The sequence below is a fragment of the Theobroma cacao genome, chromosome 9 (assembly GCF_000208745.1).
Source record: "Theobroma cacao cultivar B97-61/B2 chromosome 9, Criollo_cocoa_genome_V2, whole genome shotgun sequence".
Classification (NCBI taxonomy): domain Eukaryota; kingdom Viridiplantae; phylum Streptophyta; class Magnoliopsida; order Malvales; family Malvaceae; genus Theobroma; species Theobroma cacao.
In genome coordinates, this window is record NC_030858.1 from 746,149 (window position 1) to 772,558 (window position 26,410).

The window sequence follows — 26,410 nt, forward strand, 5'->3', positions numbered from 1 at the left end:
CAGGTCGATTTTGCTTAAGCAATCAGCTGTCCTCGAGATATGATATCATTGTTTTAATCTATCTTCAACAAAAAGACTTTGCAAGATTTGAGGTACCCCTTTGGCCACCCCATTATTATTATTTGTTGTTGATGGATCATTACTTTAATATCTGTTCCTGCAGATTCTAGGTTCAATGTACAGGATTTGGGTTCAATCTGGTGATTCCCATTTTTTAGTCAAATAATCTGACGACTTTCTTTCTGACATGATCATGTATTTTATCATATTCTTGTCTGTTTTAATTATTCAGGAATAACAGCAAAAGCTGTGGTTGTGAAAACACAAACTTTACTAAAGTAGATCCCCCTATCTTTCCCATAATAGCAAGGTTTTAAGGCTTAATTAAGATTTAGTATTTTATTTTTTTATTTTTTTTAAGATAATAAAAGAACGAAACTCACTTCTTGTGTTAGTTTATAAAATATCTAATATCGATCAAAAATAATAAAATGAATAAATTTTTTTTTAATAATTAATGTCTCGTTTGATATTTTTTTCATAAATTCAAACTAAAACTCGACTTTTATTTTTAAATAATAAATTTAGAATCTATTCAATTTAATTGAATCTTGAGTTCCATGATTATCAACTAGCTTAACAAAATCTGTGGGCTCCTCTCAAAAAAATATCCAGCTTGGGAACAAGAATTTTCAACCCTTTGGTGACAATGACATTTTTTTTTTCCTTTTTTCCACAGAGACAACATTTCCTTTGGTGGAATGCATGAACTTTTTGTCCTACAAACCAATAGATAAAGCTAAAATTTACACATATATTCATTTTTTGTCATAATTTTGCCGACACTGAAAATATATAATATGATTATAAAAATATATAGAAACATTTATATTTAATTGAAATAAATAATGAAAAATCCATATTTGCATATCAAAGAAATAAATGTGTTGTACTTGTGGTAGGTATGTTTTTGTTCTACCTTCTCTTCCCTCACAATCAGAACATAAGAAATCATGATTGGATTAGCAAACCATTAATTACTACTAAGATTAGAGATTGGGTAAATGTATGGTTAAGAAAGTGATCAGATTGATTACCCTTTCACTGAAGAAAATATCTTTGTCATGTTCAAATGTTGAACAGGAATATGTTACTTTCTTAGGACAGCAACATGGAACGCATACTTTGAAGTTTGAAGTTTGGAAGACTTGAAGTCTATCCTTCCCTCCGCAGTAAAATCGAGGATTAGCAAGCAAAGCCAACCCAACTGTCAAAGAGAAGGCAGGGAGCAATGGAAAAGTTGAAAATGCCCTCAAGAGTCCCAACAGTCGCCAGCAAGCAAGCAAAGCAACGCCCTTGATCTCAAAAGAATTGATTTTTATTAAAAATTCTCTCTCTCTTCTCTTGTCTACTTTTTCTCTTTCTCTGTTTGTCTGTCCTTTTCTTCAATGTTTCTGCTTCTGTCACCCCAAAGTTCCTTGTTTTCCCGTCCAGATTCCGAGAAAATTCTCCTGGGTTCTTGTTAGTTTTTGGAAAAGACTCCATTTCTGATACTTGTAACATATTTCCTGATTGTAACACTTCGCCCCCAGTGTCTTGTTCCTTTATAGATTTCCAGCTGGGCATGTAAGGACGCTTAAAACTCTATAAAGCATCCATTTCTCTAAACTTTTTCTCTTTTGGATCTTGTGCTCCTCGATCTTTATCTATCAAGTTAGCATCTGGGTTCCTCTTGTTATTGACAGTAGTTTAGTTGTTTTACCTTGATTTGATCTTAGCAAAGCAGTGATCTTTAGTTTATTGCCTAGTTTTTTTACGTGTGAATTTTATGCCTTTTTTAGTCTTAGCATTCAATTTAGGATCTGGGTCTTGTTTAAGATTCAGTTTTGAATTAGCATAGGAGTTTCTTTTATTTCTCTTATTAGAAACGAGCTTGTCTGGTTACTGTTAGATGTACTTGGCAATGTCTGAATTAACAGATCGGTTTTTCATATATGTTTCATCAACATAGCTATTGGTTCTGAATTTTTAGAGCTGCAGAACTTGGGGAGATCAATAAAACAACGTGTTGTTTTGAATGCTCTTGAGTTCTATAAGCTGACATAACGTCATTCATTCAATTGCAGACATAGATGGGTATATATCTCAGCACCCCAAAAACTGAGAAATCCTCAGAAGATGGCGAGAATGACAGGGTTAGATATGGTCTATCATCCATGCAAGGATGGCGTGCAAATATGGAAGATGCTGTGAGTAACAAATGATATATACATCGAATTCTCATGGATTGAACTATAAATAAATAAATATTATATATATATATAATTCTAGCAATGAGTTGCTAGGAAGATTTGGGTAAAATTTATTTAGTCTTTTACAATACCCCTGCCTTTGCACATTTTCATTACCCGTTCCAACCGCAAAAACACATGTCAAATATGAACTAGAATCTCTGTTAAAATTCATTTGTCATTTACAGCTTATATATTATTGTACCATCAACTTCTTTGGTCATTGACATCTGACTCTTCCTACTTGTGATACTCTCTACTTAGAAATGCAAACAGAGTGGACTCTGACTCCATCTTCTTTACATGTCTTTCCTCCCTCTTCCTCTCGAAGTTTTTTATTCTTGTCAATTTTGTAATAGGAATTGTTTTGCCATTTGTCTACCTTATGTTATATACATTATCTTATATTTCTTTCAAATTCGTAATTCTTTTATATTGTGGATATCTAGTTACAGTTATTATTTGTTTTGTTAGCATGCTGCATATCCTGATCTGGATGCTTCTACTTCATTCTTTGGTGTTTATGATGGTCATGGAGGTAAGACTTGGATGGTTCAGGTATTTGTGATGATTGATTTCAGTTCCTTATACAGGTTTTCATTTGTGTACACTATTCAAAGTTGAGGTTGTCTTGCTTCCCATTCATTTACCTATGTCTTTTCCCTTTTAGAACTTGAACCAACTGAAGAATATTGAAGCCTTTTCTTTATAACTGATTCTGTTGAGATGTTTAGGGAATTCACTTTGGTGTCAGTGAATGCTTAGGAATCTTTAATTTTTCTCTTTAAAGGGTTCTCATTTTTCCTGTTTGCAATGTGCTTTCTTTTGATACTAAGTGGCTACTTTCATAAGTCACTCTAGGAATAGCATCAAGCTGTTAAGAAATATGATTAAGTGTCTTAGTATTGGCTACTGTGTAGGTTTCTGCAACTAATACAAATCCATAACCTGCAGGCAAGGTGGTTGCAAAATTCTGTGCCAAATATCTTCACCAGCAGGTTCTCAAGCATGAAGCATATTCAGCTGGGGACATAGGGATATCAGTTCAGAGAGCATTTTTCAGGTTATTTAATTTGATTACTTGAGGTTTTTTTTCCTTCTTCACTATCTTTTCATTAGTGTGGGAGTCAACAAAGCAATAATGATCAGTTCTTTGATACTTGAAGTTTGAGAGTGAATTTTCCTTTTATTCCCTTTGTAGGGCTGGTAATATCTAGTTATGAATTTCACAAAGTTAAATTCTCCTGGCATACATGGTGAAATAGCATCTCTATATGCCATTATTATAGTTTTAGTCGCTTGAATAGCTGTAAATTGACACAACTGGTGCCACTGGTTTCAGACTGCTGTTGGTTTTCTGATGCAATCTTAATAATATCTTTTTTGGTTAAACATTGGACTTAAACTCTCATACATCACCAAGTTTATAGATCTCATAATTTCCTCTTCTTCAATAATTGTTAGCTAGTTAGAGTTGAAGGGTTTGTAATGCTTCCTTTCAGCAAGATCAAAATGCTTTTCCAAATCTTTGACTGGAGATAAAAGGACAAATTTATTACAAATGATAGTGCTTCCATTGCCCATCTTCCTTTCCCCTCTTTTAGTGGCTAAATGCTTTTTCCCATTGTTCATTTCATGTGTTTCCAACTTGAGTTACATTTTAGTGCAGAATGGATGAGATGATGCGTGGACAAAGAGGATGGAGAGAATTATCCATCTTGGGTGATAAAATAAACAAGTTTACTGGCATGATAGAAGGATTAATATGGTCTCCGAGGAGTGGTGATGGTAATGACCAAGTTGATGATTGGGCCTTTGAGGAGGTACTTATGATAGACAGAAATTTGATGTTTGCCACAAACCATGAAGGAAACCAAGAACAAGAAGAATAATGGAACTTGCATTGCTACATGTTAACTCTTAGCTGATGAGGTGTTTCTATGCAAATTATATAGCGCAGATGGTGGAGAATATATTTCTATCTTGAACTTTAACATCTTACTCTGCACTTTCCTTTTTGGGTTGGGGCAGGGATCATAAATGTGCAAGCTGGGTTTTGTCTGTGAATGCATAATTATATTATCCATCCACAATTTTCCTGCATTAATTGATTTGTTTGTACAATTGAGACACTTTTTTTTTTCGTTGCGACAATTTGTATGTATAATTTATATGGCTTTTTGAAATTGCAATCAGGGCCCTCATTCTGACTTTTCTGGACCAACTTCTGGGTGCACAGCCTGTGTTGCAATTTTAAGAAACAACCAACTTCTTGTTGCAAATGCTGGTGATTCTCGTTGTGTGATATCTAGGAAGGGTCAGGTAATATTCTATTAGTGGGATGTAATTAGCTAGTTTCCTTTCAATTATATTCTAAAATGGAGATTTGTTAATCCATTTTAATTATTGGTGGATGAACTGGCTATTGTACTTCGAACTATGGACGTTCAACATAAGTGTCATTGTAGGAAGTATTCGTTTCTTTCTGAATAACTGATCTCTTTTATTTGTTCTTATATAACTTCGTTTTTGCAGGCATACAATCTGTCTAGAGATCACAAACCTGATCTTGAGGCAGAGAAAGAAAGGATTTTAAAAGCGGGTGGTTTTATACATGCAGGACGTGTCAATGGCAGTTTGAATCTCGCCAGAGCTATTGGTTATTTTACCTTCCTGCTTGATATTTAGAAGCAAAAAGAACTATGAATTGAACTTAGAATTTCCTAAAGAGAGACATATGCTATTGGGCACAAAGTGCTATAACATATCCTTAATCTATTGAATAACATTTCTATACATCTATAATTTCCTATCTAAAATTATTCATCCATCTACATCTAATATGTTTATGGATAGATGGGAGAGAAATGGAGGGAGAGAGAGGTGGAGACCTGTACTTATAATCTATTGATTCCTTGTCCTGCAGGTGACATGGAATTCAAGCAGAATAAGTTTTTGCCTGCCGAAAAGCAAATTGTCACTGCAAATCCAGATATAAACACTGTAAGTATATTCTCTGTCAGCAATGTGACCACATCACTATACTATTAAATTTCCACTTTTGCTTTAATATCTGCGTAGCAAACCTAAAAATCTTTGGAGCTTGCAGCATCTAAACTTCTACACCTTACTAATTTTCAATTAGGTCGAGCTCTGTGATGATGATGATTTTATTGTTCTGGCATGTGATGGAATATGGTATTTATCTATTGCCTTTTCCTTGTAGATTATATTAGAATTAGAGCTTTATATACTTCACTTCAAAACTTTATCTAGTTGATTAGTTATACTCTTCATGGTTCACTCTGACTAGATTTCGATGTTGACTTTAGTATCTAACGCCTTCTCGATTTTGAATTTATTATGTTTCAGGGATTGCATGTCCAGTCAGACGCTAGTAGATTTTATTCATGAACAACTAAAATCAGTATGTACATAAGCCTCTCAAACTTTTGATAGGTCAATTGAGTTCAGGGTCCTTCTGTGCTCTATCTTTTTTTTATGTTTGCATCCTTAGTACGAACTCTTGCATGCAATGCAGGAAAGCAAGCTTTCTGTTGTTTGTGAGAGGGTACTCGATAGGTGTTTAGCACCGTCAACAGCCACCGGTGAGGGTTGCGACAATATGACCATGATCCTGGTTCAGTTCAAGAAACCAATCAAGTCTGCCTCGTCTGCAGACGAGCAATCCTCGCATTCAAATCCGGTTGACACTGAATCCAAACCAGAGGCAAGTCAAGGAAAGTAGCTGCAACTGTTGAAGAAGACTCGAGGACCCTTTGTTATCTTGATTCTCTATGCATTTGTAGAGGGCTTAGAGAAGGAATGCATTGATGACATACTAAGATAAAAAAAAATATATGCCTTTTGTTTCTCCTCTTCTTTCTTCCATTTAATGGTAAAATTTTAGGAATCACAAGTACAGTAGAAATCAATTATGTAATGTTTTTGGATCCGATTAACAGGTGTTTATCTTAGATCTGTTGAACCTCATACACAGCATATATTAATAGCCATTCAAGCTACGAAAACTGTGATAATGGCATAGAGATGCCATTTCAGTATGTATGCACGAGAATTTAACTTCGTGAAATTCATAACCAAACAGCTCAAGCATCAAAGAAACAGTAGGTCCTAAGCATTGAAAACTATAAACATTCAAAACGATTCAGATCCATTATCCTCAGACGATTCCTCCGCCGTGCTTCTTCCGGTTCCTCCAGTTGGCTCGGTTGCTCTCCCGGTCATTGAAATTTTTGCTTTTTTCTTCACGGATATAACTGAATTGAAGATATGCATTAGTCTTAGCAAAATCGTCTGATTCGGAATAAGAAAAGCGACGGCGTTGAGTATTAGTCTTGGAAGGATCTGTTGAACGAGTAGATGATTCAGATGAACGGCGGACAAGGTGGAGGAGACGAGGAATAGACGTCTGCAACGTCAATGGCGTCGACGAAATAAGCATAAAAATAAACCAACCACGGCAGCGCTTAAATAGTGCTCAGTGAAACGGGCCAAGCTTCAGGCCGCCTGCCCAAATCCCTTGGGTCAATCTGAGCCCAATCAAGGTATGAGGGCTCTTGGGCTCCTTTCCTTTGGGTTTGTGCATTTTTTAAGCATTTTAGCATGATATTAAATTTAATTTTGCTCTAGAAGAAAATAATACATACTTATATATTTCTATAATAGTGAAAAATGATGAGAAGAATAGCAGGTTATTATATCACATATATTATAGATGGGTATGCTCATTGGTTTGTTAATGCTTTTAAAAAAAATACATAGATATGTTTATGCATAGAAATGATCTATTTTAACTTTCAAAAAAACAAAAAAGAAATTATCTATTTTAGGTAAAATTGTTTGTTCTTAAGACATTTATGTGTTTATTTGATATTTATGTGCCTTAGATTTATTAGATTGTAAGTTGTGCTACAACTTACAATACAAGTATCTCCCATATTTTACATCTTCACCATAATCTATTTTTCTCCGATGAAAGTATAATGAAGAATGGCATCTGCTGCCATTATTGAGCAAAGCAACAAACATATCTATTCTTGATCCACTCCTCAATGATCAAAGTGGTGACACAACTTTCTTCTAAATCATATATGTTTGATTGCCTGTGAAAAATGTCCTAAATTGACCAATCTTGGGATAGAGTGACTAAACCTCTATCCCAAATTGATGAAAACATTATAATACAAGGATCCGTGGGGCACTTTAACCTCCAAGGATAAAGTATTATAAGTGAATAAAAAAGTAAGTTGAGTTGGCATTCCCAATGTGTTTCATCACTGTCTCAAATGAACTTCATAATTACAGAATAACTTCAAGATTAAAGATTTTTAAGTCTCAACTCTTTGGCATCATCTGCTGTATTTGTAGTCAAAGAACCACCTGGCATTCAGTGTTTGAGGACAAGAATCTCCAATGCAAACAAATAAAATGTGCACATATTCTGTAAATTTAATAGAAAAGGATGAAAAGCAACAGTGACAATTTGACCAAAAGTTACTCATATAGCTTGACTAACTAGTTTGGTTGAAGATCAGCCACTTCTCAAGTCATCATTCCAGACTACTCAGTTGCACTTCAAAACATATTTCTCACAGTTCACCATAAACTATAAACTTATTCCAGGTTTTTGCCTGTCAAATAATGCACCAAGCAGAAAGACTGTCAAATTAGAGAGAGGAAGACTACCATTTGTCAGACGAGTGAGCAATGATTCATTATATTCATATATGCTAAAATGGGCAAATTTGCCCCAATTTACAGTTTATAGTGAATAAAGAAGTGTAAGACAATGATAGCACTAATCTGCAGCAATGTCAATGAAAGGTTCTTCATGGAGACAGTTAAGTCCCGTCCCCCCACCTCAGTTAACTGCTAAACTGTGTACGAAGAGATTACTTATTATGCTTTAGACCTTCAAAGCCACCTGATCTTGCCATGAAATTTTCTTCTTCCCAACTCTTTTGCCATTAATCAAACAGTTTTCACGCTTCTCCTTTCTCAATGATGCTTGAACATCTACTTGACTTCTCCCATCCCCTTCTTCATGAACCTGCAAGTGAAACTAGTCAATGAATACCAATATGTCAACAGATAACAGCACAAAAAGCATGTCTTCAATTCTAAATCTTTATATTTCAAATTGATTACCACATTCGGGTCTAAGTTTGGAAGAGAACATGGTTTGCTCCCAACAGCTTCTTTGATGCCATGATCCTTAGCAATCATTTTGCTTTGCACGTATGGATTCTGAGATTGAACGGAACCTTGCTGTAGTTCATTTTCTTGAGACTTGATCATTGATAAATAGCTGAACCTCTGTCTTAAGAATCTAGAATTCAGCAGAAAAGAAAATGATCAGGCTAATGAGCTTTCTTCTTGATCAAACATGCAAGAATCCAAGCAAATTTGGAAAATAGATATCATACCGAACTTCAGCCAAAAGGGTTTCTCGCTTCTGGTTCACTGTCTGCAACTTCTTCTTCTTCGAAACAAATTCCTAGTAGTGATTGACATAAAAGAATTAATTGCTAACCCCAGCACACATAACAGTCAGAATCATTATAACTGGACATGTAAACCTATAAATACTCATTTTGTAAATTCAGTGTGAATTAAGTTTCTATCAACTGATCTAACACAACTCGCTTAATAAATCATCTACTAGGAACTGAAACATAAAAACAACTAGCGAAATTCTATCTTACTTTAGTTGGACCAAGAAACTAAACTTTGGGGAAAAGCAATCTCAACATCAATACTCTACAATCTACATCACCACAAGAAACTAGGGACTAGGATTTTGATAATAAAGGAACTGTTTGATGATCAAAAGAATGCAGCCTGGTCAATCACAATTCACATAGCATAACACAACAGAGTAATTGAGGCAAAGGGCTAACCTTTTGCAATTCCAAGAACTCCTGCAGTAGGTTTTGATGCTTCAATCTAGCCTTATCTTCCTCAACAACAGAGTTGTATCGCTGACGAGAATTGAGAGAAGCCCTTTTCATCTTAACTATCAAAATTGAGAGACCCCAATAATAAAAACTTATCAGAAATTTTGAATAAAACTAAGAGGAGGTTCTACCTTTGCAAAAAAATCATCTTTTTCCCTAAAATATATAATCCAGAAAACAATCTCCAATTCCAATTAGGAGAAGAAAAGATAAAAAAAAAAAAATCCGAGAACCCAAAAAAGCCCTTGTTTTTATTGGCTTCTTGACAGTACCAAAACCAAAACTTGGAGACAAAGCAAAGACGCAAAATAATCCAGAATTGAGCCAGATAAGGGAGATACGAATTGGGATTCTAGAGGAAGAAAAAAAGGGGCCGAGAAAGGAAGAAAAACAAAAAAAGGTAATAATTATAAGGAGAGGAGGAAAGAGAAAGTTGTGGTGTATCTGGTATTCTCTTTCCCTGAAACTGGTTGGAGAATGTGAGAACCCGAAAAGGCCCATGAAGAACGGGGAAAGAGTTTGAGTTGAACCGAGTGATGAAAGATGGGATACAGAGAAGAAAAGGGTAAATGTGGGAAATTAAGTTTTTTTTTTTTGTTTTGGAGAGGGAGCTCTGTGGTTGGAGGACAATTGAAGACATATCTATCCACCTATCCATCTTTCCTTCTCTCTATCTGTCTTAGCTTAGCTTTCCATGTTTCCTTTTTATTCCCCTTTTTATTTTTATTTGTGAGAAGGGTGAGGGTGGATTTTGTGTTGGTTTTTGTTGTTCTCTTGTGCTGTACATAAATTTTGGTCCAAAGCTGGGCCATTTTAGACAGAGAAAGATTTTTGTTTTTGGAGGATATTTGGGTATGGAAGCAGAAAAGGCAGGAGATAAATGGCTACTGTTTGTTTTGATGGGGTTTCAGTTGTTGCCAAAGACAGAACCTTCACATGGCTTAAAATGGTGGTGTGTTGTGTTGTTGTTGCATAGGCTACAGCTACAGCATCCCCTTCAAATTTACCAATATATCCTCCTTGCTTTTGGCCTTGAAACCCGTCATAATTACCAAATCATTTCTTTTCTTTTATATTGTACTATGACTTTGATTTTTGTAATGTCATGGTCCCATCATCCAATCTCCTGCTCCCGCGTCACGTGCAAGAATGTTTCGTTTTTCTCTGAGAGATTCAGAGAAATTCGGCATATGTTTCACTTTAAGAAAAACTCCGTACCAGGATGAAAACACAATTCAACTGCATTCAATGGAAAAAAAACTTTCTTAAATTAGGGACCTTAACAGATAAAGCCAACACCTTATATCTTTTCTTACTATAATAACATTCCATTGTCCCTGGTAAGTTAGCAAATAATGGGTTTTACTTTGTTGAGAGACAGAAAGAACGATACCAAGAAACAAGGCATCTGGTTAGTTGTCCAATGCCTGCAGCTTGCAGCAATCATAGAGAAAGTTGGGTTTGAACTGAATGACTCCGAAACCCCATATCTTCTATAGCTCTCTAGATGCAAGAGAGGGTAGCTGGAGGTCACAGCCCTAGAAATTGACATCAAACCCCTTCACTAGATTTTTATACATGAAGATGAACTTAGCAAGACAGATGCCTCAAAAAGCCCAAGAGAATTTATTGATAATAATATTTTACATATACATATTTGACAAATAACAGTATGATCTATACTTTTCTTCTCTTTTTACATCGAAGGACAATGTAGGCCAAAGGCATCTACACCTAATGAAATCATTGTATTACATCACAAAATCTTACATACATGATGTACACGGAATATTCACAGTCTCGAGGACAATAGCATATAACCTTCAAATGCACCTTTCTTGCAACTTGAATGGAAGCATCAAGCACAGCTCAAACTGCCCCAGCTAACATAAATTCCAAAATCTTAACTGCTAAAATGCTGGCACATCCATAGCCAGGATGAGCAAAATCATCATTAATTTATTACACAATTGAAGCTGAAGATGTCAGGCTACTAGTGGGGTTGTCATTAGGCAAATCATCAGCAAGACTAACCAAGCCTGACATAGATAAAAGGAACTTAATTAGTGACTCTGACATCAAATTGTCAAATTTGCAATAATTTTTGGAATCTGTACGAGAAGAGTAGAAAAAGGGAATTACCCATTACACTTTGTATGCAGAGATCAGCAGCCATGTATAACATTAACATATAAGCATCTAGACATTTCAACTTTCAAGATTGATTAGGAAGCTGTGCAAATGTTCCCCTGTTTGGGCTGCAGCCCCCAACCATCATCTGTTTGTAGACTGCATAGGCATGGTCAGGGTTTCCAGACACACTGTACCCTCGAATTAGAGCATTATAGGTGTATACATTGGGCTCAAGACCCATTAGTTGTAGTTCTTCGTAAAACTTCCCTGCTTGCTCCACCATTCCAACAGTCCCCAGATTGAGTATTAGGGAATTGTAAGTGTAAAGATCAGGACTTATACCCCTACTCCGCATTTCGTCAAAAAGGGAGAGAGCTTCCTCTACCCTACCTGACCTTCCAAGCCCATTAATCATAAGGTTATAAGATACCAAGTCAGGATCAAGGCCAGTTAACTTCAGTTCCTCAAAATAGTGCATAGCATCATCTACTCTTCCCACCAAGCAGAGGCAATCTACGAGAATAGTGTACGACTTCAAGTCTGGTCTTATCCCCTCCTTAACCATCCTTTTAAATAACTCACAAGCGGCATCCACATCACCTGTTTTTCCATATCCATTCATAAGAATATTATAAATAGCACAGTTAGCTTTGCATCCGTAGTCTACCATCTCCTCAAACAATTGCTTTGCTTCCTCAAGTCTTCCCAATTTCAGAAGTCCATCTATAAGAGGCCCATATGTACAAGGAGTTGGAGAGAAATCACCACTTATGAGATCATAATACATATTCATAGCCTTGTCTATGTTGTTCGATTTCACAAGACCAGACAGGACTATATTCTGAGTTATAGTATTAGGCTTGCATCCACGACAAATCATCTCTTCATACACTTCAAAAAGTTTATCAATACTCCCAGACTTCCCGCAAGCATCAAGCAACAAGTTATAGGTGGAAACATCCGGAGAACAACCAATGTTCTTCATCTCCTCGAAAAGGTCCCAAGCCATTTCAGTGATATCCACTTCAAGTAGCCCATCAATTAACAAATTATATGCTCCTGGTGTTGAGATAACCCCCATATTTTTGGTGAACTTTGCAAATAAATCTCTTGCAAGAACAGCTTTCTTATGCCTACACAAACTTCTAATCAGAGGTACCAAAATAGAGTCATCCTTACAGATCTTATTGCTTGCCAATGTCTCAGCAAATAGAACTGCTTTATCCATTCCAGCTTCCATCAAAATCCCACCCATTAAATCTTCCCAAAAGGATCTGTCTGTATCAATCCCATCCTGATAAACAAAGTCCTGAGCAATCTTGAACGCATCCATAATCTGCCCATCCTTTACAACACCAGGAAGAAGGGTGCACAAAGTCACGTAATCAGGGTAAAGCACCTTCTTCATCTGATGGAAGACCCAAATTGCATCCTTAACTCTGTTTTCTTTAATAAAGCCATAAATAACAGTGTTGTAAGTCCGAACATCAGGACTACAATTCCTTGTCATCATTTTATATAGCATTTTCAAAGCCAAAACAACCTCATCATTCTTGCAAAGGCAATCCAGGAGGGTGTTGAAAGTTATTGTGTTAGGGGAACACCCATGTCTGGTCATACTCCCAAACAATTCAATTGCCTTTTGGACTTGACCCTCTTTCCCTAACCCAGATATTAATGTGTTGTAGGTGACAACTGAAGGAGCAAGCTTCATGTCCTTCATTCTGTAAAACATTTCCCATGCCTCATCTGCACGGCCAGCCTTGAAAAGCATGTCAATCAAAGAATTAATGATAATCACATCAGGATCACACTGATCTTCCAGCATCTCAGACAGTAACTTAATGGCTTCATCTATTTGCCCAACTTTACTCAAGCACTTCATCATCATGTTATAGGTCACAGAATCAGGAGCAAGCCCGCTACTTTTAAGCCCATTAAAAATAGCTTTTGCTTCGCCAAGCCTTCCCGCTTCAGCAAGACTATACAAAGATGCATTGCAAGCAATAACATTAGGAACAATTCCTCTAGCCTTCATCTTCTCAAAGGTCTCAAGAGCTTTGCCATGGTCACCAGACTTTCCATAATAGTTAATGAAAAGGATGTATGTATAAGCAGTAGGTTTAATGCCTAGAGATTCCAAATTAGTAAAAAGTTCAAATGCCTCATCAACCCTATTTACCCTCAATAGTCCACAAATTAATGTGTTGTAAGTGTGAAGATTAGGCAAGATCCCTTGATTTCTCATGACCTCCAACATATCAAAAGCTTCATCTAAATTTCCGACTTTGCAGAAAGCTTCAATAAGTATGGTGAACGTAACCACATCAGGAGCATAACCATCAGCTTCCATTTCGTTCCAAAATTCTTTAACTAAGTCTATGTCTCCACAGCCACTAAACTTGTCCAACAAAGTAATGTAGGTTATTCTGTCAGGTTTATGGCTGCTAGCTTTCATCTTTAAGAATATTTCCTTGGCTTGATCAAGTCTGCCAGTATTACAAAGAGCATCAATTAGAACAGTATAAGTAACAACATCAGGCCCACACCCCAGATCATCCATTCTCTTCAAGATCCCAAATGCCTCATTGATTTTCCCAGCCCTACCAAGCACTCTAATGCATATTGTAAAAGTGTAAACGTTTGGCTTCAATCCCAGAGTCTCCATTTCTTCTAGCAAATCCATAACTGTTCCAATATCCCTTCTCTTCCCAGACGCTACCATGAGAGCTGAGTAAGTCTTAAGACTAGGCTTTAGACCTTCAGAGACCATTCTTCTATACACCTCCAGAGCCTCCCTCGAAAACCCAGATTGAAGTAGCAAATGGATTAACCCATTATATGAATATGCATTCAGAACGAACCCAGCATTTCTCATTCTCTCAAGTCCAAATGGTGCTTGCCGAAGACCACCTCTGATATCAAGACCCTTAAAAACAGTCAAATATGTATTCAAGTCCCTCTTGATGATTTGCTTTTGCATAAATTCAAACACAAAAGACATAGCCCCCACCATTCTGTGAGCTCTCAAGACTTCAAGCATATGATTACAAGTTTCAGTGGTATGAACAACATTGGGCAACTCTGCAACTGACTTAAAATAAGAAAGAGCAGATTTTGTGTCCGTAAACGACTTGAGAACTCTCAAAACTTCCTCAGAAGACAAACTATTTTTGCATTTTCCATTTGCCACCACCATTTGACATGAATTTTTCATCACATAGAAACCCAATCGTTGTTTTCTACGTTTCTTCCAACTCACCATACACCCATATGGCCAAACCTCCAAATTTCCATTCTTTCTACCTCCACAGGAGACATATTTATGGCTAAAAGCAGAAACTTTACTATCAGCTAAAATGCAACTGTAACTGAGACTATTGCAGCAAGCAGTCATTGAGCAAAGTATTAAAACAGCCATGAAAGAGTTATTACCAAGAAAACGATGATCATGAGCAAGTAATCAGAGATGGGTCACTTTTTGCATAACTGCTGTTCGTTGCTTTGTCCTTGAAAGAACATGAAAACGTTAAGATAGAGAAAAGGGCATTTGCTTACCCAAAATATCTGCTTGGAGAGAGGGAGAGAGATTGGATACAATTAGATTAATATTTCACGTAGAGACTTTCATCGGCTTTACTTACAGGAACTCAATGACCGCAAATTTTAGCCCTTTCGGATTTTTTTGGTACTTTAGCATTATCCTTCCCCAATTTTAGTTTACTATTTTTTTTTTTTGAAAAGTAATTTTAGTTTACTATCTTAATTTTAATATGTTTTATATTATATGTCAAATACATTTTCTAGTATTTAATGTTTTTTTTAATGTGAAGATATTTAAAAAACTGTGGGAAAAATTTTAGAATATAAAAATAAAATATTAAATATCTAAAAATTTATTTTAAAAATAACTAAAAACTTATTAAAAAAAATGAAAAGGAGGAAGTTTTATTTGCCTTAAAAGTTTGAACTTTGAAGCATTAACAAAAATTGTGGTAAACCTAACTGCCGCCATAAACCTCTCTGAGTTACCCTTAAGCCTTACCAATTTTTGTAACTTCATTCTCAAAAGGCGCTGGCACGAATCAGAGAGAGAGTAAAGTTTGAATCTTTAACAAGAATGGAAGGAGGAAGCTCAGTAATCCCAGAATCTGTGATGGATTCAGTGCAGACAACGCTAGCAAACGTTGAAGACGTGAGGACCCATTTGCTCCAATTCTTGTCTCTCTCTGACCCTGATGTCCTCGCTGAAATGCCCCCTCTTCAACGCGCTCAGGCTTTGTTCTCGCTTGCCAAAGCCACTGCTACTCTTTTCACTCGTAATTTCCCATTTTCTTGTTGTTTTCCGGATTGGATTTTAGATGTTAATTATTATGAAGTCATTTGGATGCTTATCTTTACTTTTTACTTGTGATAATGGTTTTTTTTCTTTTGCAGTGAGGTTGAGATGCAGTGGAGTGCATCCAGACGACCATCCTATTAAATCAGAGCTTGTATGTGTTCTAACTCTTCAATTCTTTTCCTTTTAAACTTAAATTTTCAACTTTTCTTTCTGGGTTTGTTCGTTTATATGTGTTCTTTCTTGGGAAGCTTTCGAATTTCTGTAGTAATTGCCTTTCTGATCTTATTTGAAATAATGTTTTAAGCTTTTGGTTGATGATAGTACTTAATTTATGTGAGAATCGAGAGGTCATGTTTCTATTATATGTTTTAACATTAGGATATCATTAGTTGGTTTGTCTGTTCCAAAGTATTATTGACATATCTGGCTTAACTTGTCTATTCTATTTTGGTTTCCTTATGTAGGAGAGATTGAGCTTGTATGAAGACAAGTTACAGCGGTTCATAGACTTAAGTAAAGGTACACTTTTTTCTCTCACTCCTTACCATAGATGCCTACTAAATGAAGTCATTGCATTTTTTCCCGGAAGTATAAGATTCTACTATTCCGTTTTTGCAATCATTTTGAAATAACTATTTATACCACTTTCTAACATAGGCATGAATCTGTTCTTGAAGCACCATTGCGACCTTCAACTACCTTGAATTCTCAGGCAGCAACCCGTTTCATTGAGCATTCTTTACCAGACCTGACCCCTGGTAAGTGATTAATCACTTCTTTTGTTGTTCACTTGGATTGCTTGATTTCATCTGCTTTCCTAAGAATTTCCATCTTCTGCAGAGCAGAGACTTAGTATGAGGCAAATCAGTAGAGGAGAGGGCCCGAAAATCAAATATTCAGATAGTAGTGTTAAGAAGAGAAAATACCAGTCATCTGAAAAGCAAAGTGTTCAAGCTGCTGCTAAAGAATTCCTTGAGAAGGCAGCCAGTGAGCTTTTTGGTGATAATAAAGGTGGTTTTAAGGGACCTCTGCAGGCTGATACTTCAGATGATGACCTACCTCTGAGCTGATCTTCCAGTTAATCATGGTATATAATTGTTACATTGTCTTTACTTTCACAGTTGTTACGGTTCTTTTTTTCCTTTTATTGTCTTAAAAATTTGCAAAACATTTCTACTTCCTAGTGGTGTATGCCAATATGCAGTTGATATCTTGATTGGATGCAATCTCTGCTATTAAAATACGCATAAGGTGGGAGAATAATCATATGTGTTTGTTTTGACAGAATAGGGGGTCAAGGCCTCCCATGGTTAAAGAAATCCGAATTAAAGTAATTAAAATTATTTCTGTTATATATACTTCCCTTAAATGGCCAACCAACTTTGATTGTAGTTTACCTTAAAGCCTTTTTCTCCCTTTCCTTCATAAATTGCCAAATTGCGTATATATCAATAAAAGTAACGTTTTCCTCTTTGCACCCTGCACGTGGATGGAAATTTATATTCATAATTTATCACTTATGTGGCTTGAAAAATTTCAGTAGAACCATATCACAAGAACTGTTATGTGGCTTCCTATGTCCACAGTACCCCTTTAAATACTTGTGTAACAACTGTCTGGAATACGAACTGTTGGAGATTGTATTTCTTATGTGTAAATAAAAACCTACCAAGTATTGACTCAATTGCATCTACAATTCTTACTCTCACAGGTTTCTGGGTCAGTTATATCAGCTACCAGCAGCAAGTGGAATTTTGATTGATCAGTTCGCCTATCTTAATCTGTATTAATCGTTTCTGTCAAGCATTCTTCTGAATTTGAATGTGTCTTTGTTTTTCAATGGAGAAAATCTTACAGATTCTTCTGTAGCCGTATGTTTCTAGAATAATGCTACTTACTTGTTGCAGCCACAATCAAAAAGCTCTTGATAAAGAATTGCACAAGACTTGTAGTAATAGTAGACAAAAAAAGGATGAGTTTGGCATGGATAGCATGAATTGAATCAATGGTAGAATCATTAAAGTAATTAATGAATTAATATATTGCTGTAATCTCAACTACATATTAAAAAAAATGAAGTAATCTCCCCATCAATGGATAGCAGAATCCAAACTCCCTCGAAACCCAAAATTCCACTCACATCTCAAAACAACCCCAAAACTAACACCCCCAACGTCACCAAGAAACCAGCCTTCAACCCTGCAGCATTGCTTGTGGGAGCAATTGCAGGACCCTCAATCTCTGCCGGAGAAGGTGCTGGGGAGATTCCAGTGTACTTGTGCCTTGAAGACAACACGACCACAACCAACTTCTGGCCTTGCTCACAGTGACCCTTTGCTCCACTGATGAAGTAAAATGGCCCAGACTTCTCAAGCTTCACCTTGGTGTTCCCGTCCTTGTACTCTGCAGTCGGATTCGAGGTGTTGCAGCTTGCGTAATCCTCCTTAGTCACTTGCAGCACTGAATCTTTGCTACCGTCGTATTTCCACGCTGAAACATAACCACCCAGAAAAGAATTAGGAAAACTGGAGAAGAAGAAGAAAAAAGAAAAAACAGAGCCCAAAACTCAGAAAAGAAGCGGCTTATTACCGAGAGAGTCGCCAATGCGGAAACGGGAGTTTTCAGCCCATTTGTTGAGAGAGTCCGATTCAGAGGATGGGATCTTCCAAGCGTCTGTCTTGCCACCAACCAAGATTTCCTTAGCTTCTATATAGTTCAAAAACAGAAACAAGAGAAGCAAAGAAGAAGTTAGAGTTCTTGCAAAAGCAGCCATTGGGGAACTGGAAGTTTGAACAGAGAGGCTAAAGGCAGAAACAGCAAACGAAGGAAGTAAAGCAAAGAGGTGAGCTGGGACTTGGTGGGGGGGGAGCGAGTCAGGGTCTTGCTTCATTTATAGAAGGGAGAAACTGGAATAAGGGGAGGGAAACTAGCCGTTACGAGGATGGTGTTAACGTTGGCCACGTGGACTGCTGGGCTCTGGGTCTCTGACCGACTGTGCCTCAGCCATTGTAACGGATAAAATAGAATGAAAAGTGGAACATGGTATCTTAACGGTCAAAAACAGAAAAGCCCTGCTGGGGGTCTTTTAATCTTAGCTGTTCCTACCATCAAGCGTTTTACTCTCATTTAACATTGTTGCACCGTTACCTAGTTCTAATCCCCATGACCTTAAATTGGTGATAATTACAATAAGACCTTGTTTTGTTGATTAAAATTTTGTTAATATTTTTCATTATTTAGATAATCTTGCAGTCTGTTTTCAAAAAATTTCCAATCTTCAAATATTTTTCGTGATAACACTGTAAAAATAGCGACATGATATTTGTTTTTTAATAAATTAAAAAATAAAAAAATATTTTAAAAAAATAATTTTATGTTTTTAAAAAATATTAAAAATTAACAAAACCCCGAAAACAAAGCCCATTAGGTAAGGGAGTCACCCAAATGGATCACAAACCCGTTTCAAGCTCAGAATGTTTGTGCTCTTAACAAAGTTGGGCTGCGTATGGCGTTTTGGTGCTTGCTGTGTTTTGTTCTGTGACCGTGACCGTGACCGTGGGTTGTGATGCCGCCTCCTAGGAGTGAACGCATGGCGATGACACACGATAACATGCAACCGCCGAAAAACGCGACGTGTTTCCTCTCAACATTGGCTGTTCCATTCCTGAAGCCCCTGACAGAGATATAAAAGGAACCGTTTAAACTTTTTTGGAGTTTCAAGTTCACCTACTGAGAAACATGGCAAAGGTGGAAGATTGGAGCAAAAACGCAGACACCCACAAGATGAGCCCCGAAGAGGTAAGAGCAGCAGGCGTGGAAGCATCCAAGAGGCCACCAGGCCACCACCCTGGTGAAGTGCTGCACCAGAGACGCAAGCTTCCCGCCCCCATGACTACCATGACCATTGGCGGCCTCCTCATCACTGCCGCCGTAGGGTACTCCGTGTTGTACTACAGAAAAAAGCGTGAAGCCACTGCCCTTGATGTTGCCAAGGTAGCCACAGGGGTTGCTGACCCTGAGGACACTCATCCCAGGAAGTAGCATGTGTAACAACTAGTTCTAAGTGCAACTTTCTTTCTAATAGTGTTCTGGTTGTTGTTTATGCATGCAAGAAGAAAATTAATTAAACTCCTCTCTTGTAACATTAAGAACTCCACCGTTATGAGACAGAAAGATTTCTCTTTCTTTTTTTTGTTTTTTGGATAAATATCATACAGAAACTTGAACTACATCAAATCTCACAAAAAATTCAATTTACATTCTCCAATAGTACAAAACTCCATTGAACCAAGTCAGGAAGTTTGTAGAACAAAGGAAGATGTGCAAAGCCGAGGAGCCTGAGGTGAGGTACGACCTCCACCACCATTGGTGATCCTTTCTGCATAAGTGGAAGTAGCAGATACACAATGGTTTATTTCAGCACAGATGATGAAGAGGATAACGAAGACCAGAATAGGAAGCCATAGATGTAGAATAATTGATTCAGGCGAGAATAAAAAAGGGGTTCATTCAAAACAGCTGCAAAGGGAAGTATTCCTCCAATCGGAACTAAGAAAACCGGGTTCATATACCAAGCTCGCTCAGGGATCTGCCTTGGGATGCTCTGTGTCTTCACAGGATCCTCAGTTACTGATTTCTGGCTCCGTAGGCGTGGCACAGGGGCAGTTGGGTCGTGTACTGGCAATAATTCCATAGCTCCTACACAGCTTGCAAGACAAAGTAATGGACAACAAGAAGGAAATAATTCCAATGAGTTTCTTATTTCTACATGAGCAGCAAGCAAACAATTTCTTTTTTTCATCCTGAAAATATACACAAATTGGTAGATCAGTTCATTCATCGATTCTCCCGAATTTTCGCAGCAATTTTGCAATACAACATAAAAGAATGTTTGATTAACGAATCACAAGAAGATCCTCTCAACATACATTAGATATCAGGTATTCTTCAAATCAACTATAGAAATGAACTCGGTTCAAAAATGAGCATTAAAGTTTACATCTGAAAGCATGATATATATCTTAATCTTGAATCTTAACCTAAGACAATGTTCGTTGTAGACAACAACACCATAAAAAGCATAATCCTGTTTTACACATTTAATCGATCTTGACAGATGAGTAGATAAGCCTTGTGAACCAAAAGCATGCATAAAATCCAATGGTGCCGGTTAGCACAAAAAATGCATATGAAGCAATAAGCATGTATCCAAAGTATAGGAGCCCAGAAACCAGCTTAGTGATCTCAAGCTTTGTGAAGAAGTAGAATGTAGCGTAGAGGAAGAGGTACAAGGCTGAGGAGCCTGATGTGAGATATGACCTCCACCACCACAGATAATCTTCACTGCATAACTGGAAGTAGCAAAGCACAATGGTTATTTCAGCACAAGTGATAAGGAGGATAATGAAGACCAAGAACAGGAAACCAAAGATGTAGTAGAACTGATTCAGCCAGATTGAGGTAAGAATGAAGAACAGTTCGATGAAAACGGCTCCAAATGGAAGTATTCCTCCAATCAGAATAGAGAAAATTGGGTTCATATACCAAGCCTGCTCAGGGATTTGCCTTGGAATTTTATTTGTCTTCACAGGATCCTCAATTGCTGGCTTCTTGAACCCCACATAACCACCGACAAAAACAAGTGGAACTGAAATTCCAAACCATAGGAGGACCAGAGCAAACATTGTCCCAAATGGTACAGCCCCAGAAGATTCCTGTCCCCATATGAGAGCATTTAAGACAAAGAAAATGGCAAAGACAATAGCTGGAAACATGAATGCAGTCCTGAGAGCTATTTTCTTCCACTCTGCCCCTTTAAACATTTTGTATAGACGGGTGGAGGCATAGCCAGCAAAAATGCCCATGAAGACCCAAAGTAAGAGCATAGCTGTCATAAGACCACCACGGTTCGAAGGGGAAAGAAATCCAAGAATAGCAAAGATCATGGTAACAAGTACCATGCCCAAAAATTGAACACCAGTTCCAACATAGACACAGAGAAGATCAGAGTTAGATGGAGGCCTGAAGACATCCCCATGGACAAGCTTCCATCCAGTCTCTTCTTGTGCTTCTTCCTGAGTCTCAAGTTCATTATACTTCGAAATGTCACGGTAAAGTGTTCGTAGCATAATCATTGCTACCATGCCCGAAAGGAAGAGAACAATCATCAAGGAATTGACAATTGAGAACCAGTGTATTTGGTCATCACTCATTAAAAGATATGCATCCCATCTAGATGCCCACTTCACTTCACTCTCCTGAAAATCAGCAGAAGAATATAAGAATATTAGCTCCCCATTGGTGACTGATGTCACAAGCAAGCTAGTTTTAAACTTATTTCAAGAAAAGTGATCCAACAGAGAACTTCTGCCCGGTAATAAATAGCCAGCAGAATTTACTTAAACACAAATGATCATTACCCCTAGGGCTTCAGCCCATGGTTGACACTGAAATAATTAACATAGCAACTGTCAATCCTAAAAATTATTTACAGTTGAAGAGCTCACCTGGTATTCAACATCATATGTGAATATAATATCCTTGCCTGCTTCAACTTCTTGAGGAGTGTTAGAATTAACAACCGTGCGTTTAGTATGGGGGTCACATGTTGTCAAACGAGTCTTCTCACTCCATTTCCCCTCATATTCATGTCTAACACTGCATTGTTTTAGATCGTAATGAAAATGCCATCAAAACATGATACCATAATCTCAGCCACAGACCCAGAATCATCAATTTTATGGTATGCTAGAACTCAGAAGAACTAACCTGTATGGCTTAACCTCAAATCCCACAATTCTAGCAGAGTCAGTTTGCTGATCCCTATGATACTTGACGGTAAATGCCAAATGGTTGTGAACGAAATATTTTTCCTCCTTGCTCTGCATAACCAGACAAAGTAAGCGCACATAGTAGCTAATACACCAACAAAAAAAGGAACTTTTCAGATTATCATGTTTACCCCACTGTATTGGCCTTTGAGCCCAATATGGTAGCCAAGCTGATAAACAGTAGGAGCCTCCTGATCTAACCTTCTTATGGGAACAACAAGGGGAAGGTTATCAAGGATCCTGTTACATGAATCACAAATTAATTAAAAAAAGAACCTTGAGAGCAACAGATGAATTCCATGTCTGGAGAAATAAATAGCATACATATTGACTCGATATTCATCATCAATCTTCTCCTTAAAATGCTTTGCAGTTTTGGCATCAAGTGTAATTTGGCAAAGAACAGCACACATTTGTGGCTCCCGCATTTTAAACTGCATCAATTCAAGTCAAAGAGAACAAGTTAATAGCCATAAAATAAACAATCTGTCCCACAATCATAAGAAACACTGTAAACTGACCACAAAACGAGAATTTTCAATACGATCACCGCGAAGCACTTCCCCAAGATTCTCTGCACTGTCCACGATCTTTTTTGGTAAACAAAAAGGAAGTGAATAGTATGAGTAAGGAAGTTGTGTCTTTATAGAAGTCAATTTGTTCACTTTCACCTTCAAAGGATCCCCCTGCAAACCCCAACAAAAACAAAACCAATAACTAAACAAGACCACAAAATTCCTCGTTGAACACTCCCAAATTAAGCATGTTGAGCGAAACGAAAGTAATTAGGTAATAGAAGAGTTGTCATCACTTAGGTACACATAATAAGCACCAGGTAAGTAATCACTAAAAATAATTAAGTAAGCTTCCGATTAAGACAACATGTAAATTAAATCTCTTTAGAGAACATGATTCCTAAATCTAGGCTGCATTACAGAACACGATCAGCTTAAACTGCAATTCTAGATGCTTCGGATAAATGCAAAAATGGCAAAAAATTAAAAATTCATAAAAAGAATGCACGCTCAATGTTTTCGAACAAAAGGACAAAAAAGTTCAAGAAATCATTGGGTATAAATGCAGCCATTTTGTTCAAAAAAAATCCGTTCGAACAACCAAGATGAATATAAAATAACTCGATACGAAAAAAGAATTATAAAGCCGTCATTTCCATTTCCAACACAGAAAATTATCATTAATCACCTACTCACAATGATCCTACATGAATCCTATTATTCTATTAAAAACAAGCAGAGGTTAAATTTAATATACGAAATCAAAACCAGATCAAACGAAACAAAGCAGATCGAGGAAAGAGAAACCGAGAGGCGACCTTCTGGAAGTCCTCGGGGGCGACGCCAGGGAGATAAAAGCAGTGAGCGCCGTGGATGAGAAACAGGAAGAGAACCGCCGAGATCATCGACGTCGTCGATTTGTCCTTAGATCTCGATCGAGATTCCATTTTCGGATGGTGGAGAAACTCTCTCTTTCGGAAAAGGAGAGGTGGGGGTGAGATCTGGAAAAGGGGCGAGAGCGTGTTTCGGGAGTGTTATGAGGAGGAGGAGAGACAACCAACAAGAAGAAAGGAATCTGGGGGTGATGGGGGCACCTAGCCTACTAGATCGGGGCCCCTGGTTTTTGTCCTGCTAGTATTGGTACGGTGCGTTCCGATTACTTATTCTCCTTTTGCCACGTGTGCTTTATCCCTTTGATTTTGGTTTTTTCTATGCACCTTCACTTTAGATAGGTTGTAAGTCAATTTCGAGTGTCGGTCATGGATTCATTTGGACTATACGTGTCTTTTCTGGACTGGGCGGGCCCGTTCAGGGCCTTTAGGCCCAATTCTCTCAAAAAAATTCCCATATTTTTCATGTTTTTAAAATTTTTTAATTGATTGAATCAAAACTATGTACCAAATTAGTATTAAATTTCAATTTAATTGTGCCCAATAAATTCTAATTATAAATGTCAAACAAGATCCATTCAAACCTTTGATTTATTTGTCCCTCAAAATATTTATATTACTTTGATGTTTCACTTGATTATAAATATTCTATATTAGTTTTAGGTTCCACAAATAAATATCATTTTTTAATTCACATGATTTCAACAATGCCAAAACACAATTAATTATTTAATTTAATCAAATTATTCAATTAAAAATCGGATAGAAATTCAAGTTTAGCGATGTTGATTACTGAAAACAGTAAGTTGGATGTATAATTATGTCATTATTGTTATGATAAAAATGACGTCTCAAACAATTTTAACTATATAAAAACACAATCCACTATTTAATTTAGTTTTATCTAATTAACAATCTAAAAGTAATTAAAGCTGAAGGCCTATAAATATCTAACAAGTTAACTAAGTCCAACAGGGTGGCAACATTGTTCTATTGAGTTTACGATTGACGGGAGTATTTTACTTGTTGAGGTGTCATATGAATTTTAATGTGACAAATTCAGAATTTTACATAAAAAGTGTCAGAAAGATAATTATAAAGCTAATCATAATAAAATTAAAAATTAAGAAGTGACAGCAGCTACCATCTGTCACTCCCTTAGATTTGCCATGTCTTCAAATATTTGGCACGGTCCAGTTCGAAAACAACCAACCTTGTGAAAAGAAGAACAATCAGCCAATGGGGTGTTGATAATTATTCAGTCTCGATCAGAATTAAACCTTCACCGGCCTTGAAAATTGCAAGTTGCAAAGGGAAACCAACGTTTTCTGTTTCTATGATCAGGAACCAGCTCCAGCTGCTTTGGTTGCTTTCATGAGGGAGGCTGCTGCAGATTACCTTGAGGATGTTAACGATATCAAACTAATCAACGTTACTCGAGGAAAAAACCAAAATTTGATGGCCAAGTTGGACCTGGAACTTGAAAGAACCGATCTGATTGGTTTTGACTACCAACCCAAAATTCTTGCAGAGCCAGGTTGCTGATCTTTATCACTCGACAGTAAAAATGCCAGATGGTTGTGGATGAAAAAGCATTTTCTATTTTTTCTACTTAGTAACCAAAGTAAGCAAAAGCATTAGCTGATTTACATGCTAAAGAAGAATGGAACAGTTGATGCCGAATTGCCTTTCAATAACCCAACAAGAAGGTCACCTTGGTAAACAGGACACACCTGATGTAACCTTCTTACAGGAACAACCAGGGGAAGGTTTTCATGGATCCTGTCACGTGTGGCACAAATTACTCAGAAAATGTAACTTAAAAGGCAATTATGGTTGTAATAATACTTGCTTATAAATGTATGCATAATATTTTCGGTATAATTTCACACATGAGTGCGCACACACAACTATACATTCGACTGCTTAATGATGTCAATTTTGCTAATAAGACAGACATAAGTCCAAAACCAAGAATGGGGGAGGGGAGGAAAGGGGGGGTGGGGGATTAGTTACTGTAGTTTATAAAGAAAACTGGGCCTGGGGCATTGTATTAGTAGTCAGTACTTACTATTTATAGACCTTGTTGGGAATTCAGCAAATTCCACGTTGAAAACAATGAGACTGTTAACAAGCTAAAGCACTTGTCATGTAGATTCGGCGGGGGATACCAAGTCCATTGATCCCTGTCCAAGAGTTTTTGACAGTAATGTAACATTCAGTCACAATCAGATTGGAATGTTCACCAGTCTTTGGATATTTTCAAGTTTGAAGAAGAAAATCAATCAGCAATTTTCTATACTTTAACCCAAGGAATTTCACAAGAAAGATATCAAGTCACGTGATCTAAAGAAAAAGTGTGATGGGAGCAACACCAGCTGGTTTGGTTGCTTTCATGATGGAGGCTACACGGCCAAAAGCCCCCAAAA

The 26,410-nt window shown here is 37.1% G+C and overlaps 7 protein-coding genes across 11 annotated transcripts; 3 read left to right on the forward strand and 4 right to left on the reverse strand.

Moving 5' to 3' along the window:
* Positions 1,185-6,284, forward strand: LOC18587697 (probable protein phosphatase 2C 60). 3 transcript variants are annotated; one of them, XM_018128112.1, is made up of 11 exons: positions 1,185-1,713; positions 2,127-2,249; positions 2,766-2,829; positions 3,246-3,354; positions 3,961-4,114; positions 4,488-4,613; positions 4,827-4,950; positions 5,218-5,294; positions 5,437-5,489; positions 5,664-5,718; positions 5,833-6,284. In XM_018128112.1, exons 2-11 carry the CDS (start codon positions 2,133-2,135, stop codon positions 6,037-6,039), a joined length of 1,086 nt encoding a protein of 361 aa, XP_017983601.1. In that variant the 5' UTR covers positions 1,185-1,713; positions 2,127-2,132; the 3' UTR covers positions 6,040-6,284. The 3 variants fall into 3 exon arrangements, with proteins under 3 accessions (XP_017983601.1, XP_017983600.1, XP_017983602.1); XM_018128111.1 differs by having other exon boundaries at positions 1,185-1,626; XM_018128113.1 differs by lacking the exon at positions 5,437-5,489 and having other exon boundaries at positions 1,381-1,626.
* Positions 7,546-10,217, reverse strand: LOC18587698. Of its 3 annotated transcripts, none has more exons than XM_018127963.1 (5): positions 9,215-10,217; positions 8,741-8,811; positions 8,463-8,643; positions 7,831-8,376; positions 7,546-7,755 (listed from the first exon to the last, which is right to left on the reverse strand). In XM_018127963.1, exons 1-4 carry the CDS (start codon positions 9,323-9,325, stop codon positions 8,221-8,223), a joined length of 519 nt encoding a protein of 172 aa, XP_017983452.1. In that variant the 5' UTR covers positions 9,326-10,217; the 3' UTR covers positions 7,546-7,755; positions 7,831-8,220. The 3 variants fall into 3 exon arrangements, with proteins under 3 accessions (XP_017983452.1, XP_017983454.1, XP_017983453.1); XM_018127965.1 differs by having other exon boundaries at positions 7,831-8,364; positions 9,215-10,206; XM_018127964.1 differs by lacking the exon at positions 7,546-7,755 and having other exon boundaries at positions 7,785-8,376.
* Positions 10,875-15,096, reverse strand: LOC18587699 (pentatricopeptide repeat-containing protein At4g31850, chloroplastic). Its single transcript, XM_007011644.2, has 2 exons — positions 11,414-15,096; positions 10,875-11,310 (listed from the first exon to the last, which is right to left on the reverse strand). Exon 1 carries the CDS (start codon positions 14,823-14,825, stop codon positions 11,487-11,489), a length of 3,339 nt encoding a protein of 1,112 aa, XP_007011706.2. The 5' UTR covers positions 14,826-15,096; the 3' UTR covers positions 10,875-11,310; positions 11,414-11,486.
* LOC18587700 (nuclear nucleic acid-binding protein C1D) lies at positions 15,358-17,614 on the forward strand. Its single transcript, XM_007011645.2, has 6 exons — positions 15,358-15,723; positions 15,842-15,897; positions 16,211-16,265; positions 16,424-16,504; positions 16,587-16,833; positions 17,458-17,614. Exons 1-5 carry the CDS (start codon positions 15,525-15,527, stop codon positions 16,814-16,816), a joined length of 621 nt encoding a protein of 206 aa, XP_007011707.1. The 5' UTR covers positions 15,358-15,524; the 3' UTR covers positions 16,817-16,833; positions 17,458-17,614.
* LOC18587701 (early nodulin-like protein 3) lies at positions 17,749-18,629 on the reverse strand. The gene is made up of 2 exons (XM_018128402.1): positions 18,336-18,629; positions 17,749-18,236 (listed from the first exon to the last, which is right to left on the reverse strand). Exons 1-2 carry the CDS (start codon positions 18,517-18,519, stop codon positions 17,890-17,892), a joined length of 531 nt encoding a protein of 176 aa, XP_017983891.1. The 5' UTR covers positions 18,520-18,629; the 3' UTR covers positions 17,749-17,889.
* Positions 19,430-20,246, forward strand: LOC108663468. The gene has a single exon (XM_018127715.1). It carries the CDS (start codon positions 19,485-19,487, stop codon positions 19,785-19,787), a length of 303 nt encoding a protein of 100 aa, XP_017983204.1. The 5' UTR covers positions 19,430-19,484; the 3' UTR covers positions 19,788-20,246.
* LOC18587702 (transmembrane 9 superfamily member 8) lies at positions 20,556-24,195 on the reverse strand. The gene is made up of 7 exons (XM_007011647.2): positions 23,910-24,195; positions 23,098-23,262; positions 22,901-23,010; positions 22,708-22,816; positions 22,515-22,627; positions 22,253-22,403; positions 20,556-22,003 (listed from the first exon to the last, which is right to left on the reverse strand). The coding sequence occupies exons 1-7, from the start codon at positions 24,036-24,038 to the stop codon at positions 20,846-20,848; spliced, it is 1,935 nt and encodes a 644-aa protein (XP_007011709.2). The 5' UTR covers positions 24,039-24,195; the 3' UTR covers positions 20,556-20,845.

Bases quoted from the DNA above. Each gene is read 5' to 3' on its own strand.
- LOC18587697 (XM_018128112.1), top strand. From the start codon at position 2,133: ATGGGTATATATCTCAGCACCCCAAAAACTGAGAAATCCTCAGAAGAT. The intron at 4,115-4,487 runs GTACTTATGATA...AATTGCAATCAG, and splicing joins ATGATTGGGCCTTTGAGGAG to GGCCCTCATTCTGACTTTTC. The intron at 4,951-5,217 runs GTTATTTTACCT...CTTGTCCTGCAG, and splicing joins GAATCTCGCCAGAGCTATTG to GTGACATGGAATTCAAGCAG.
- LOC18587698 (XM_018127963.1), bottom strand. From the start codon at position 9,325: ATGAAAAGGGCTTCTCTCAATTCTCGTCAGCGATACAACTCTGTTGTT. The intron at 8,812-9,214 runs GTTAGCCCTTTG...AATCACTACTAG, and splicing joins AGTTCTTGGAATTGCAAAAG to GAATTTGTTTCGAAGAAGAA. The intron at 8,377-8,462 runs GTAATCAATTTG...TTCATTGACTAG, and splicing joins CAAACTTAGACCCGAATGTG to TTTCACTTGCAGGTTCATGA.
- LOC18587699 (XM_007011644.2), bottom strand. From the start codon at position 14,825: ATGGCTGTTTTAATACTTTGCTCAATGACTGCTTGCTGCAATAGTCTC.
- LOC18587700 (XM_007011645.2), top strand. From the start codon at position 15,525: ATGGAAGGAGGAAGCTCAGTAATCCCAGAATCTGTGATGGATTCAGTG. The intron at 15,724-15,841 runs GTAATTTCCCAT...TTTCTTTTGCAG, and splicing joins CACTGCTACTCTTTTCACTC to TGAGGTTGAGATGCAGTGGA. The intron at 16,266-16,423 runs GTACACTTTTTT...CTGTTCTTGAAG, and splicing joins GTTCATAGACTTAAGTAAAG to CACCATTGCGACCTTCAACT.
- LOC18587701 (XM_018128402.1), bottom strand. From the start codon at position 18,519: ATGGCTGCTTTTGCAAGAACTCTAACTTCTTCTTTGCTTCTCTTGTTT. The intron at 18,237-18,335 runs GTAATAAGCCGC...GTTATGTTTCAG, and splicing joins CCGCATTGGCGACTCTCTCG to CGTGGAAATACGACGGTAGC.
- LOC108663468 (XM_018127715.1), top strand. From the start codon at position 19,485: ATGGCAAAGGTGGAAGATTGGAGCAAAAACGCAGACACCCACAAGATG.
- LOC18587702 (XM_007011647.2), bottom strand. From the start codon at position 24,038: ATGGAATCTCGATCGAGATCTAAGGACAAATCGACGACGTCGATGATC. The intron at 23,263-23,909 runs GTCGCCTCTCGG...TGGGGTTTGCAG, and splicing joins CCCCCGAGGACTTCCAGAAG to GGGGATCCTTTGAAGGTGAA. The intron at 22,404-22,514 runs GTTAGTTCTTCT...AAAACAATGCAG, and splicing joins TTTGAGGTTAAGCCATACAG to TGTTAGACATGAATATGAGG.